The sequence below is a fragment of the Cryptococcus neoformans genome, chromosome 13 (assembly GCF_000149385.1).
Source record: "Cryptococcus neoformans var. neoformans B-3501A chromosome 13, whole genome shotgun sequence".
In the NCBI taxonomy this organism is placed as follows: domain Eukaryota; kingdom Fungi; phylum Basidiomycota; class Tremellomycetes; order Tremellales; family Cryptococcaceae; genus Cryptococcus; species Cryptococcus deneoformans.
The window spans coordinates 681144-696164 of NC_009189.1; the positions used below are offsets into that span (position 1 = coordinate 681144).

General features: G+C 46.8%; 6 protein-coding genes across 7 annotated transcripts; 2 read left to right on the plus strand and 4 right to left on the minus strand.

The window, feature by feature from the left end:
* Positions 1-1544: 1544 nt before the first annotated feature.
* Positions 1545-3067, plus strand: CNBM2010 (hypothetical protein; the record flags this gene model as incomplete). Its single annotated transcript, XM_766950.1, has 3 exons — positions 1545-1934; positions 2160-2553; positions 2604-3067. 3 exons carry the CDS (start codon positions 1545-1547, stop codon positions 3065-3067), a joined length of 1248 nt encoding a protein of 415 aa, XP_772043.1.
* A 224-nt stretch (positions 3068-3291) lies between these two features.
* Positions 3292-4299, minus strand: CNBM2020 (hypothetical protein; the record flags this gene model as incomplete). Its single annotated transcript, XM_766951.1, has 3 exons — positions 3292-3405; positions 3513-4064; positions 4144-4299. The coding sequence occupies 3 exons, from the start codon at positions 4297-4299 to the stop codon at positions 3292-3294; spliced, it is 822 nt and encodes a 273-aa protein (XP_772044.1).
* A 1000-nt stretch (positions 4300-5299) lies between these two features.
* On the plus strand, positions 5300-6732 carry CNBM2030 (hypothetical protein; the record flags this gene model as incomplete). Its single annotated transcript, XM_766952.1, has 3 exons — positions 5300-5360; positions 5425-5612; positions 5662-6732. 3 exons carry the CDS (start codon positions 5300-5302, stop codon positions 6730-6732), a joined length of 1320 nt encoding a protein of 439 aa, XP_772045.1.
* Positions 6733-7072: 340 nt separating this feature from the next.
* On the minus strand, positions 7073-9596 carry CNBM2040 (hypothetical protein; the record flags this gene model as incomplete). Its single annotated transcript, XM_766953.1, has 16 exons — positions 7073-7367; positions 7419-7513; positions 7565-7647; positions 7706-7802; positions 7849-7935; positions 7997-8013; positions 8074-8164; positions 8216-8401; positions 8456-8574; positions 8624-8828; positions 8885-8927; positions 8982-9027; positions 9079-9183; positions 9250-9298; positions 9348-9420; positions 9466-9596. 16 exons carry the CDS (start codon positions 9594-9596, stop codon positions 7073-7075), a joined length of 1722 nt encoding a protein of 573 aa, XP_772046.1.
* Positions 9597-10161: 565 nt separating this feature from the next.
* Positions 10162-12537, minus strand: CNBM2050 (hypothetical protein; the record flags this gene model as incomplete). 2 transcript variants are annotated; one of them, XM_766955.1, is made up of 13 exons in its annotated part: positions 10162-10321; positions 10366-10585; positions 10635-10968; positions 11025-11084; positions 11137-11274; positions 11327-11496; positions 11545-11640; positions 11683-11797; positions 11852-11900; positions 11952-12066; positions 12135-12238; positions 12324-12368; positions 12431-12537. In XM_766955.1, the coding sequence occupies 13 exons, from the start codon at positions 12535-12537 to the stop codon at positions 10162-10164; spliced, it is 1713 nt and encodes a 570-aa protein (XP_772048.1). The 2 variants fall into 2 exon arrangements, with proteins under 2 accessions (XP_772048.1, XP_772047.1); XM_766954.1 differs by having other exon boundaries at positions 12135-12263; positions 12431-12482.
* Positions 12538-13147: 610 nt separating this feature from the next.
* Positions 13148-14073, minus strand: CNBM2060 (hypothetical protein; the record flags this gene model as incomplete). Its single annotated transcript, XM_766956.1, has 5 exons — positions 13148-13245; positions 13299-13496; positions 13551-13785; positions 13840-13947; positions 14008-14073. 5 exons carry the CDS (start codon positions 14071-14073, stop codon positions 13148-13150), a joined length of 705 nt encoding a protein of 234 aa, XP_772049.1.
* Between the last annotated feature and the right edge of the window lie 948 nt (positions 14074-15021).

The window sequence follows — 15021 nt, forward strand, 5'->3', positions numbered from 1 at the left end:
GACTGACTAATAGGATGTTAGGAAATATGTCAGAGCCAACTTTCTCTGTGCTTCTGGAGACCACCACTGTCATCATTGGTACACGTCGTATGGACTGGCTCTACCGACCTCGCAGAGGCTATCGATACTGCCGTTATCCAGACCTTGCTCGATTGGACTCTCTTAATGCTATCGATAGCTTGGATATTTTCTGCGGTATACTTTGAAAGAAAAGTAGCAAAGATTGACGGGCCTCAGCAGCCAAGCAGCAGTCTTCCGCCGGTCCAACCCCACGGCAAAACTGGCCCTGCATTGAGTGCCGGACTTATTCAACTGAATGGAGACAGATCATAGACGCAGATCATAGACATGAATTACCTCTCGGCACTTTCAATATTATACATTCGTTCACCACGAAACATAGTTCTAGACTATGACATCCTCATATCACATTGCTACCAATCCTTTGAAATGCCATTCACACATCTATGAACTGCTGTACCCTTTATTTTGCTGGACTGGGATGGGATCAGAGAGATCGTAGCACTGGTCGATACTTTCCTGGTTGTTGTCGGCAACCCCAAAGGTACTTACACATCAACATGTCAGCAGTAGCAGCGCTATGGAGCTGGTTAGACCTACATGGTGGAGTTGGCGACGAAGGAGTCACCAATAGCATAGGCTTTGGAGATTCCAGTACTGTTTCTGAAGATGAATCCAGGCTAAGGATGGAATGATGGTGAGCACATCTTTCAATTCTAAGATCGAGATCAAAACATACTCTGATGCTAATCAATCCCGGGTAGTTCAAGATTCTGTATACCTGGTAGTACCATCACCACCCTCCCAAGAAAGGTCGATTGTAGAACCGGGGATGAGCTCAGAGGAAAATTCATTAGTGAATTGGATATTGGGTTAAATGGTCTTTGTGTCTTGTTTCTTGATGAGAAGTGAAGCCTTTCCTCGCTTTTGTATCGCTTTCAGTTTGATCTTATTTGGTCCTTGATCGAAGTCGCCAGACTTGTTTGAAACCAGTAATAAAATTCACTCGTGTTAACCAATAGGCATTAAACCACTGCGTCCAGTCTGGCTCTGTTTTTGTGTATTTTAGTATTTAAACGGCGGGAAAGTATACATGCATTTGCATCATAATATTGATGATTGGTCATGGAAGATTCTGTCCGAAACGCCAAACAAGTCTCTCTTATCGCGCCTATCTGTCACCCGCTCTGACAAGAACAAAAGACATCTCGTCGGTATTCCCGATGTCTCCTTTTTCTTCTTCACATGGACCTGTTGTGTGTTGCGTGCTTTTATGCTATCTGCTGATAAACTTATTTATTAGCGAATCACGCACTCTAGAATTGAAGTCCGAGTCTCGGCGTTACATAATAAACGGCACATATTGTGCACCAGGCAGCACCGAACCCGGCCAAAGCCGAAGTCCGGCGCCGAGTAAAAGGAAGAGATGCTGCTGCGTGCTGAAGCTGCGTGCTGAACACCCCATCACGTTTGATCTCATCTGTCGACTCTTTTCTCATCTCATCTGCAATCGACAACAAGCCATGTTCGGAAAACTCTCCTCTGCTATCTCATCATTCACAAACGGCTCTCTCCCACCTGGCCACCATGCCCCAGAGCGCGAAAAGGCCAACGCTGCCTTGGCCCAAAAACTTGCCGAGGCTGATGTGCCAGTGTCGGAGTCTGACTGCGTCTCGTGCGGCTTGCCATGTCCCGCTGCTGCCGGTATCGAAAGTGGGGCGGGCACGGTAGTGGAAGCATACAGTGGGAAACCCTACGAAGAATATGTCGAGGAAAAGTATGGTGAGATTGAGGGACTGCCTAAAGGGTTCGAGCAAGATTGGGAGACTGATTTGGCGGGGAGTGCAAAGGGTGGGAAGGGAAGAGTGGTGGTGATTTCGACGGGAAAAAGCGATTGGGAGAGGGATCATACAGTGAGTTTGTTTTTTCAATTTGACTCTTGGCCGAGGTTGCTCTTAGGCTTGGAGTTTGGGTTGCAACTACATTGCGGTAGAGTATGCCGACCTTTGGACCTTAGCGCTCGCTCTGGGAAAGGATACACTTGGCTTAAATCGACCGACTTTATGAGTCAATTCAAGCTCGACAATGAATAATGGAGCTTGTCTATGCCCTACAAAGCTAATCATTTGATTTAATAGGACGAGAAAGGCTCTCTCGCCCAATTTCTTAACAAAGTCGTCGAATCCGCGCCTTCCATTAAAGGCAACAACAACAAAGACTTCCTCCCATACATTTCCTCCTCTCTTTTCCCTCCCCCTTCCCGACCTTTATCTAGCCCCATCTCTGCCCCTCCTTCCCTCTACTCCTCCTCGCTTATCTCCCAATCCAACGATCCGACCGATCAATCTGTCTTGGTCTTCCCCGACTGGAAAGTCGTGCACGAGGTGGAGACTTCAAAAGAAGGTGCAAAATGTTTATATGAAAGCGTCCTGAGTGGCGAGCTGGGTAGGGCGGGGAAAGAAGGGAAAGGAGAAGAAGGGGTGGAGAGGAGAAGGAGCTGGGTGATGCCTTATCGTGCTATCGTCTTGCTTTGTCAGTCCCTTTTCTCTGATTCTAAACTCGGCAACTGATATGTTAGGTAGGCTCGCACAAACGCCGAGACAAACGATGCCACATCGCAGCTCCACTCCTCCGATCTGCTCTACACACCTGTCTCACTGCACACGATATCACAATAGACGAAACGGGTTCTTCCCTCGTCAATCTCGATGGTCCCCCTCTCGAAGAGGTCTCTGGTACAGAGGAGGACCGGGAGCGGGAGATGGGAAGGCGGATCAAAGGGATTGAAGGGGTGAACGGTGGGGAGGGGGGAGAAGTTGGGATTTTCAATATCAATCATTTAGGGGGACACAAGTATGCTGGTGTGATGCTCATCCTTTTCCCATCAGGAGCGTATATCTCGTATGGGAGGGTGACGCCGCAGGAGATACCGAGGGTGGTGGAAGATACGATTTTGAAGGGGAAGATCGTTCCCGGGTTATTGAGGAATGCGGTGGGTGTGACGAGGACGGGGGAAAAGGCAGATAAGGGGTTCTTGAGTTGGTAGTCGTTACATATATATATATATATATATATATACCTAATTTAACCCTTACGACTAAAACGATGATGATGATGGGGTGAATGCTGTATATATAGGTGGTAATGATGATATATTAGACTAGATCACATGGGTACATTGGCGTATGGTCACAGTTTTAATCTGTATACTACATGGCCTGAAAATTTATACAAAGAATAATGACGAGATTTTCTTAGATTATTGATGCTCTAGTCCTCCGCATGCTCATCTATGAAAGCCTCATCAATGGAAGAGGTGCCTTTCTTGAGGTTCTTCCATTCCGCGTCGATGATTCGGACGAAGTCCGTAGCTGTATGTCCATCCTTAAACAGAACGTATTAGCACTCACCCTTGCCTCGATACAGATATCGCCAAAAGACGCAGAGATATAGAAAGAACGAAGGTGGCAGAAAGGAAAAAGAGAACTCACATCGCACCCCTTCCATACGCCACCGTCCACTACACAAGTCCGCTTCCCTTCCGGAACGAGAGTACTCCCAATCTCGATCGTACAACTTGTCGTCACGCCCGTCTTTTCTGTCTCTCGGATATTCTCAAGCAAAAGCTTTCTCCCTTCTTTGCCTACATAATACCCTTCCTTTTCTTCCGCCTGAGTTTCCTTGTCCTTCTTAGCCTTCCCCATCCTTTTCTTCCCCTCCACACATTTTCCGACGCCACTACCCCACCAATCCACCCCCACCGTCTCCGCACACTGCCTCGTAAACCCTACCGTCCCAATATCCTTCGGGAAACTCGAAGGGAAGTTCATGCACTCGACTGCCGCCCAGAATTGCGTCAAGGGAACGTGGTTGTACAAGCACAGTTGATGGGCGTTACCGTAAGCTTCGGTAGGGCCATGCTTCACGTCAACTCCCAGGGGCAAAGAGGGGTCGAGGGTACCTATGTAATGGAGAGAAAGAGAGATCTTGGGGAGTATGGATTCGGTGCGCAGAACTTGGCCGAATACGTTTTCACACAGTCTCTATGGTGGGCATCCTTTCAATCAGTATGTTTCCTTCAGTTTTTATCAACCCTTCCCCTAGGGGAATTAATGTACGTACAGCATCGGGACATTTTGACATAACATACAAAGACACGTTGACCTTGCTGCTATCAGGTTCTTTGCCAAGATCAAGTCCGACGGGCAGCTGAGCAGCGGGCGTAGCTGCGGAAAAGGTTGCGAGGGCGAGGAGTGGGATTGCTGGATTGAGCTTCATTGGGGTGCCGTGATACTCTTGGAAGATATATTTAATTCGCGACAAGGTCCAAGCTGATGACAGGTGGAGAGAAGTTAGAAGTCAAAAAAGCAGACCGACTTGCGTGCGTGGAGAAGTCGAACGAACATCGACGCGACGGTAGGGGTACGGTCAGGTGCGACGATGATGTCAGATCACGTGACCTAAATAAGTAACGGCGGAGAAGCGGAATATATAAGTAGCCCAAATAAACAAAAACTTGCGCCAACGACCAGCAAGAAGAGCTGCGCAGTGCGTGCGGTGTGTCCTGCTACGTATATACCTGCTGTCGATCGTTCTATTTGAACTTCCTGCATCTCAGGCATTTTCAACATATCCCATATGGTTTGTACTAAGGAAGATCATAGTATTCAATGAAATACATCGTGTAAGATAAAGCCTGTGGAGATCAACATCTTTCCGACTATCCTTTCATTACCAGCTCCCGAGCCGAAAGACATGTATCAAAGGAGGATCTATCTCTCCCAAGAGAGTACTCTCTTGGAATGGCTGATATGGTAGAGCGCGTGAAATTAATGCTCACTACTTTATACACTCAATCTATATAGCTGGAATTCATTGGTACTTGTTTGTGCGCCTTCGGCCAACTTAGCAAACGCACGTCGAATCACAGGAGCAAGGGCTGGCCCTCAAAATCAACGAAAGAAAAGGCAAATAGGAAGCCAGAACGACGACCAAAGGTGCTCATAAAAAAAGATCTCATGACCTTCCTCGGCCCCCATGCCGAGAGACCTTGGACAGCGCGCTCAAGACTTCCGAGAAAGTTGGGTACGTTTTCCCTCTCCGCTTGATATTATAAGCTATATACATCAAACTAAAGCCTCATCCATCCTAGCTCGCACCGTCAGGGGGATGGCTCTCCGAAATCACAATTATTATCTCCGACCTGACAGGGATATGGGACATCATCATCCTGTCTGGCTTCTTTGTAGCTGGATGGATCGTGATACGTACAAGTCCGATGGAGATTTCGATGATCCTTGCTTTGGCGTTCGACCTTGCTATTCCATTGCAGTATCAAAGTGAGACCTAATTATACTTTTTAAAAGTGTTTGGGGAGGTTGCTTATCCCAAATATGTCGGAAGACGACGATTATCTCGAAAAGAAACACGACAAACACCTGGAGAATTACTGGCCGACGTTCGTCATGGGCTGCCTTATCGAAGGCGTCGCTTTCTTCTTACTCCATCCGGACCTGTTCACGTTGATAGTATGTTTAAAGACGAGCGCCTTGACGATCATGTGGATGAGTCGGGATCAGGGCGCATCATCTGTGAGTATGTTGGGGATCGCGAAGATTGAGGGTTGATATATGATGGTAGATCAAAGTGAGATCTAGGTCATCGAAGTCCTCCAACAATGAAACCTCCAAATCAAGGCCAACCTCACAACCGAAGTCCAGATCCTCCAAACCTCCCGATCCTCCTATTCCTGCAAACATGCCCATCTCCACCCATATCTCCAACCCATACAAATACCTCCATCGCGCGGGCTACGCAGATCCCGCGGTCGCGGGTATGATTCTCGCTCTCAACTCTGTCGATAAAGAGGGAGCGAAAAAAAATATGAATGTGTGGGTGAAGGAGAAGGATAAAAAAGAGGTAGACAGGAGGAATAAGGATTATGCGGAGAGGGCGAGGAAGGCTGGATGGCCTGATAAGTTCGGAAGTCATGGACAGGAAGCTGAAGGAGGAGAAGGAGGGAAGTTGAAGATACCGGAAGATTCTGTAAAGAAGGCGGAAGAAGCGATGAGACTGGAGAAAGTCCCCGCTGATGAACGTAAAAAAGTGCTCTCGCTACTGGAGAATCCGAAATCGGAAAGTGAGATTCAAATGGCTGCAAAGATCTTGGAACGAATGGGTATACCCGTCGAAGGACCCAAGAAGGATAGAACTCAGCAGAGTCGAGGAGGCAACTCAAGCAAACCAGAAAGCAAGGTGAAACACAAATTCGGAGAGTCGGATGGTCAAGGTGGTTATCGTGATATTCAACTAACAAAAGATACTGTGCAAAAACTCGCTAAAGGAATGGTGAGACGAGGTTGGTCAGAAGCGGATGTCAACCAATGGTACACATACCTACAACGACCCTTCTCTCGACGTGAAGTAGAGACCAAAGTCATCCCCTTGGCGAAATCGGTCGATGTCTACCTCGGCGGAGGATATACGGGCGGTGGACCTCATAGGTTTGACACCAAGAAGCTGCAGGCGCTCAAACCGCAGTTGAGGGATAAGTGTGGGGTGGATAGTAATTTTGCGGAGCATATGATTTTGGTTGCAATCAATCAGCCGACGGCGAACAAATCTCAGGGGATGTTTAATAGGTGGTTAACCAATGGTTTGTCCAGAGCTGAGTTTGAACAGTTGAGGAAGACGGGTCCGGATTGGGCTTAATGGGTTCTTTTTTGTCATCAACTTCAATGCAAGCATGTGTGGAACACACTTTCTGAAATCTTCTAATGTCGCTTTTTACTTCAATTTAAACTTCTTCCCAATCAAATTAGATCAACCTTCTGATGTTCCAAAGCTTTTCACAAGATAATTATTTGATGGAGCTATTGAGCTGCCCGTAATATTGGCTATCCTCAGATCATTGGCAAGTTCAACTTCTCTCCAGAGAATAGGGTTTCATTCACCGATCTCATTCACTAAAACACGGACTTATATGGCTGGAAGATACCTACTTTCAGATTTCACAACATGTATGCTCCACTTAATACAGATATGCCAGTCTCTACGGTTCATACCCAATCAGACCGACCAAAACCTTCATCATCTCCAGCACCTTCTCCTCTTCCCACGCTTTCCCAACGACCTGTACACCAACAGGCAAACCGTGCATCTTTTCCGCATCATAAGTGGGGTCTTCCTTCCATGGTTTACCGATGTACACTCTCTTTTCTAGCAATTTGGATCCCTTGCTGTCTTCGAGGTAATCGGCACGCAGAGCATCAAGGTGCCGGTCGACACGGGTGACAGGGAGGACACCGACAGTAGAATCGACGACGTTGAAGAGCACGGTGCCGATACTACGGCATAAATAAGTCGTAGACATGTTTGACAGGTCAAATTATGCTTACCACAGGGGAGACAGCCATTCAGTTTCATCGTGCTTCAAAGCGGGTACTGCTTGAACAGGGCATACAATCATGTCAAACTTGTTTTCCTCCCAAGCCTGCAAAAATGCGTCAGTCCGATCAAGCGCTAAAGGAAAAGGCAAGCCCACCAGCTTTCGGAATTTGTTGGCGTAGACATTTCTCTTATGGACGTACTGCCAGTATTCTGTCACGGTTTTAGGTCTCGAGCTCGCTATACGTAGTAGACGGTCAGCCTCATAACCAATGCGAAATCGAAGAACAGAGTTTACCAAAGACTTCTGCATAGAGATGATCTCCTGTAAATTTAGCGATCAACCACGTGAGAATTCGATGGAGCCATCTGGGATACTTGGCACCTAGTGTCGTCTGCGCAGGTTCGTCAAAGCTGATAACATAGTATAATGTCACTTACCAATCGCATAGAAGCTTCCATAGGATCGTCTCCGAGATTGCCCAAGAGAGTCTTGTACCCATCTGAAGAAGTCAATCCGGCGAAGATCTATATCGATAACGTCAGTCCCAGGTTGTAAAGTTTCTGATGGACAGGTTATCGTGTTCACCTTCAGAGCTTCTGATACTGACATGAACCCCCAAAATTAGCAAAGAATCCAAGCAAACAAACGGTTTATGAGCTTACCATCTGGAGGATCGAATTGGATGACTTCATGTCCTGCCTTTTCCAACACCTGGACGGACTCCAACACCGCCCTTACACACGCCGGACTAGCCTTCAATAGCTGTCAAGGCCTCGATGAAACAAAGCGAGGAATACCACCCACCTTGATGGCATGATCGTCCGTGAAATACCCCACTCTCAATTTCTTTGGTAACTCCACCTCCCTCCACGGGATCGGCAACAACTGCTCCCCGTTCAAGCTGACTAAAGACCGTTGAGCGAGGGTGAGCATGGTGCGACTCGCGAAGATTAGATCGTCGACGCTCCTTGCCATTGGTCCTACCGCAGCCTGTAAAGAAGCATCAGCCACGCAATATGTCATATCAACAAATTGATTAAACACCTTGATGCCTTCAAAACCTTTGACACTTGCTCTGCCCCCATCGGAAGGCCATCTTCCTGTGACAGGCTTGAGAGCATAAATACCGCAGTAATGAGCTGGGATTCTCAACGAGCCTCCAACTAGTCCTTGGTTAGATAATAAATCCATCCGAGGACCCCTGATACTTACTATCAGATCCCCAGCCCATTGGCGTACCCTTCAACGCAATAATTGCCCCTTCACCACCGGAACTACCACCGCAAGTCCTATCCACAGCTGTAGGGTTGGTCGCTCTGTCGAATATTGGATTCTTACATTCGAATGAAAGGAGAGTCTGAGGAATATTGGTTTTGCAGAAGGGGATGCCTCCGGCGGCCCGGAAGAGTTTGACAAGCTATGATCAACATGTTAATTGATGAAATACACAAGAAGCGAAATGGAGTGACATACAGCTCCCTCTTGGCTGGCATCTTCAGTAGGTTGGAAGCAATGGCTGGCAACGATGGTTAATCATCAATGTCAGCCCCTGCTGCAGAGTTGTACTCACAGTGAAACACCAATGGAGCTATCTACGCCTTTGATGTTGAATGTGTCTTTACACAGTACATTTTAGCTCTGCTTTGGATACTCATTTGAATATTTACCCTTGAAGCTTGATGGCAATCCCCAGAAATCTCCTTCGGCCTTTCCAGTCTCGAGAAACTCCTTGTCAAGCCGCTTAGCCTCGTCGAGTGCTTCACGAAACAAGACTGTAACAGGGCAGCTATATCAGACCATTTGAATGTCGGTGTTACAGAAGGCTAAACTAGACTTACCTTCCGTCAGACAATTTGTTTTCCTTTGAGCAGCACATGCAGCTCTTATCTATAAGCGGTCTGTTAAGACAAGTTAAATGTGGTACAGCGTGACCTACGAAAGCAATCATCACTCGTTCTGCAGTCCAGCCCTCTTTGCGACTTTTCAGGTTGCCCACAATCTCTTCAGGCCTACTTGAAGTTAGGCAACGTTAATGCATATGCATAATAACTTACCTTGCGCTGATGTATTGTTCGTCCTCCAGATGTTCGCTCTGTAGTCCCAGCAAGCTTTCCATCTCGCTCACTAGTCTCTCTCTCTCCTCCTGCTTCAATCGCGCGACGCGGGCTGTAGTTTTATGTACCATCTTGTATGGTTAGATAGGATCGTATGGTTACAGACGACATGAGCTCTGTACAGTATGTAATATAATATTTCTCAAAATCACATTATGATGTATGTCATTCCATGCGTCCACTCATCTACCATCTTTCGGCGCCGGCGAGCTGCAGTCTCCATTTCGGCTAACAAAACGCCGGCGGGAACGAATGACTCTCGTCTTGCATATTAAATGCAGACAAAAGAAAATTGCACTTTTGAAGCCTTTCTTCTCAACTGTAGCATTCCATGATGATGCTAGGCTGTTGGGAGCATGATATGTATGACCGGCCTGCCGTTATTCCCCTTTCCTGACATGTGCAACATCGCCCCTCGAGAAGTACAAAGAACGCGATTGCCCCAAATGATTATGAGATAGGTCTAATGGCATTGATCGGGGGACTCAGCTGACGGAAAAGGTTGCGCGCTGACTTTCGCATAGTATACATGCTTACATTCTTGCCGTCTTTTCTAACATCGTATCTTGTTTTAACATCATCTACGACAGCCACCCAAAATGACTACATCTTCCTTCCAACCCCGAGGCATATTTTCTAAAACTTGAACTTGGATGATTCGCTCTTAATCAAGTTGAGCACCACAGTGTTATCCAAAGGTGAGTACTGGTTGGTGACGAGCTTAATGGCTTCTTGGGCAACAATACCGCCAACAAAAGCGGCAGTGTTGGGAACGGTGGCAAAACCACCTCGAATACTATAAATGTATCAGCTTCGCTCTCCCAAATGCCAAACACGTACACTTCTTCAACGCTCTGTTCGAGAATTTCAGGCAAACCCTCACTGAAAATTGGGAACAAATCAAGGAGTATCTGTTGAACCTTTTCGTTGTCTGCCGCCAAGTTGTCTAAAGAACTGGCACCGGGCCATCGTTTCTCGGACTCGAAGAAGGTTTCGGATGCAAGAAGGGCCAGGTACATGGAGAGGCAAGTTGCGGAATCGATTTCCTCGTCGAAATTTTCTACTTCAATCGTTAACCGCAATACAACAAATATTAGTGAAACACTTACCAAGCTCGGTTGGCAAGAGACCCCTAATGTTCTTACTGTCGCTGAGAGGAGTCCCCTTGATAATGCCTACTCCACCTACATTCTTGACGAATCCCTCCAATTCCTCATCGGGTACGGTGTCGGTTGGCAGGCCGATATTTCGCAAGACCTCATTCAAGAGAGACTTGAATTGCTTGAGATCAGCTTGATATTGAGCTTTGTACATGTTTTGGAGAGCGACATAGTGGGCTGTGCTGGAGTGCATATCAGGAAGAGACGGGGAGGTAGGCGGAAGATGGGGGGCAGGGATGATGTATTGGCTGAGCGTGTGAAGGAGGATGTGCAGGTTCTTAGACTAAGCACAGAGTTCGTTCCATTAGCGCTATGAATAAAACCATACTCGATATTTACGTTTGTGGAGATGTTCTTGACAGTCTCGTCATCTAGCAGGCATTTAATCTCCCACGGCAGCTTATGCAAGATCAGCTCCCAGTTACTAGAGTTTCCCAAAAACATCACGCACTTCTGACTTAATCCACACTCTGTACGCTTGTGCCATCGCCTCATCGTAATTCTCCTCATCCTCCTTGATCTTTTCTGCTTTCAGCTTTTCCTTGAACTCTGCCTTCTCCTCATTGGTCTCGGGCAGCTTGCCGCCGTGCTGGAATCCATCATTCAGCTTCCGATCCTTTCTGAATTGTTCCTTCACTCACCGATTCTTTCCACAGACTAGCAGCCCTGACAAGAAGGACTACCCAAGGAATATGGGAATGCTCCATAGAGTCCATGTTTGCAAAATCCAAAGAGCGAGCATGTTGCTCAAGTGCAGGAAAAGGTTGGTCAATCCGAAGAGTGTGGGTAGTATCGGGGTGACTGTCAACGACTGCCAACAAGTCAGTGAGATCTGATACTAGATAGAATATCTACTGACCAGTATGCTCTCGAAGTTGGATTTGGACTCGGCTGATGAAACCAGAGTTGCGGATGGCGATTAATGGGATATCAGGACCGTCAACCGATGAAGAAGCTACAAGTCACATTAGCCCCGACAGTAAGTCAAGCAGCATACCTTCCCAAAGAATCTCTGCAATCTGGTTTTCAAGGTACGGTTCGACGTTTGACAAAATAATGAGAGCGAAGGAGAGGAAGAATCTCGGATTAGTCTTGATGATAAGGGCAGGATCCTGCACAAAGGTCAACACAATGTTATTCCCTTCCAAAACAGATGTTTGGCTCACCTCCATATGAGCTTCACCTTTGACGGCAGGATTGAGCTCCTGAAGGTACCTATGGAAGAAGTCAATATTCAACGTCAACATGGCCAAAATCGAAACCCACTTCACGCTCTCCTGGGCGATGTTCGACCCGATCGAGTCTGGATGCAAGAAGAAGTTGGTTGCAACGTCTTGGGCAGTAGTTATCTTGGAGGATAGAATGGTGAATTGTGAGATGCCTTGGACAACACGGAAAAATCAGAAAATCAGACAGTGTAATTAGCTGCTCATGACAAGAATGGCTCACCAGGAAGAACGAGATTCTTTAGGGATTGAGAGCCAGCAGCATCACACCCGACTAAAAGTACTCGGGCCTGTTCTAGAGATCTTTGCCCTGCAGAAGCCCAGAGCCTGACAGAGTGCACAGAACGTTCAGCTCATCGGAGGCACGGGGCGCTGCTCTAGCCAGTCACTGAAAGGAAAACAATAGACCTACCGAAGTTGTCGGTCGTAACGTCTAGCCTTTGCGTCTGGGCGATATCTTATTTCTAACGTCAGAATACCTTATATTACGTACACCGTTCAAGCCATCAGCATACTCACGAAGGCACAGGAGCAGTCCCAGTAACGGCGTCCGCGACATCCATAGAATCATCCATCTTTGTAATCTTGGTTGGACGACTTTCAAGATCGGAAGGGGAAGGGGGCATTTGCTAATTTTATAGCCCAGACGACTCAAAAACCTTATGAGTCTATTCTGTCGGAAACGGGATAACTGCAATGTTCAAGCGTGAGATGTTCAAGATGACAGACAACAGACAGTTCCGTCAGAGACATTAATCATATGCGAGCGAACATGGAAAGTCGTGACATCATTAACCGCAGACATGGCGGAAAGCAGAAAGAAAAAGCGGGGATGTGATCTGTTTTCATCGTGCGTGTCTTCACTTACTTCTTGGTTCATTTATTCTTCCGTGCATTCTTCTTACGCGAGGGGTTATCATTTGTAAATTAAATAGCAGTCCAGCCGCCATCAAACTCGACAGCTTCGATCGCCAGGATGAGATCTCCTACAGTCCTGCAATGACCTTGCGATCGGGAAGATGTCCAGTATTTTCCAGCGAGATAGGGTAAACAAACCCGAACATCAGCTGTTGTGAAAGGAATCTTTGCATTGGCTATCCTCGCTCTTCTAATAATAACCCCAAGCTACCGTGTATATACAAGTAATATTTATAACAGTTTAATAACTACAAATGCCCAATTTCAACATGAACTCTTTACATCCCCCAAGACAAAAAATATATGGCAAACTACTTCTTAGGCAGTAGGAACTTCCTTAGTGGAAGCGGCATTGGTTGTGGAAGCGGCATTAGCGGCTGAAGTTTGTTGGCTGCCAACTCTAGGAGCACCCTCGTCTGCGCGTCATTAGCAACGCATCCGACTACGCTACGACCTTGACACTACTTACAGTACTGGTGTTGGTGTCCCTTGTCGGTGTGAGTGGCGCTCTTGAGGCCTTCTTTCATCTTCAAGAACTCGTTGTGGCCTATAGTAGGTAAAGTGGTGACCTCGTGAACAATAGGAGCATCATGAACCTTTTCGTGGATTGCAGCCGTGTGGTGGACAACGGTAGGCTGGACGGTCTCCCTCTGGATGACGGGTTGGACTGTTTTAAAGTCAGACAGATTTTGATATACAATGCAATCCTATTTCAACTCACCGGTTTCGTGGATGTGATGGTGTTCATGCTGGTTAACATGGGTTCCGATGTGAGCATGAGACTTCTCGACTTCGCCGATGGTCTGTTGATTGCTGTGCAATGTCCTTTGCTTTTGGAGGGTATCCTGATGTTCGGGAAGCATCTCCTCCTTGTGCTCACGGACGACGGCAGGTGCAGTAACGTGAACATGCTTGGCGTCGAGAGCCTGTTTGTGCTCTATGGGTTGAATTCGGTGCTGCGATACATCGTTAGGTGATATAGGTCGGCAGAAACGTTGTGTTGTACTCACCTGGTGATGATGGATATGCCTTTCTCGGTCGATGGCCTCAGCACTTTCTGTGTGCTCTTGGGGCCTGACGTGCTCCTGGACGACCTCAGGTGCAGTCTCAGTGCAGACCTATTTATGTTTTGTCAGCTCCTCATAGAATTCGTACTATCCGCCTCCTCAAGTATGTACCTCTGTGGAGTCTGGCTTGGAGGTACTCTTGAAGAAGTCCTTAACACCTTGAGTAACAGTAGACATGTTTGGTTCTGAAGTTGATATGTGGTTCGTTTGGGGATAGAGAAATAATTAGATGAGATAGCATGGAGTGGAAAAAAAGTGGGCGAAAAGCCAGAGGTATTGTACTATATATCACCACATGCGTTGAGCAAGATTCTCTAGTGCTTCATTTTCATGCTTTCTGCTACCTGGAGGCATGACGTCTGTCGTACTGCTAACCATCGAGCATGGAAAAATACTCTATACATTCATTTACTGGCTATATTGCGTAGCGTTTCTCGGCCACTACGTCATACGGGAAGTGGATTCGGGCTGTCGTTATTATGAGAAAATCAGCAAGTCGTGATCTAAGAAGTGCGGGAGAGAGGGACTGATAACTTTAGAGATTGTTAATAATAAAATGTAACGGGCTCTTACGTCTCTATCCGGATACACCGGCGGCCAGCAGTGTGAACGAAGTAACGACAACGGTGACTACTTTGTTCTTCTCGGCTTTACTGTACAAAAAAATGTGCGAGAAGGGAGAGGGGAGAGGGGATAAACTAGGAGAGACAAGGGCTCCAAAATCCAAGATTGCAGGTGATGACGAAGCAGTTAAATAATGGATGACAGTCTAAGCAGTAGGCCGGGACCTTTTGATCATAAAATGCGGAACTATTTTCGAATCGTATAGCCTAATACAGCCTCTACTAATTTTTTATTATTAATATCAAAGCGCAAGCTCATCGCACAACACTGCGCATGCGCTTGAGAGCACATCGACCATGACCCATAACTACTCATAACCGGACCTCCAGCATCCAGCATGTTCTGTATTCTCTGCGTAGTAAGTACAGAATCTATAATTGGAAAATGATTGAAGTTCTGAAAAAAGAAGAGCTCTGCTTCTCGACGGATGTCTGGAATTCGAAGGAGATATTTTTTCAAATTGCACACGGCTCATGAATGTCTTGCATCGTTGCCTTCCGT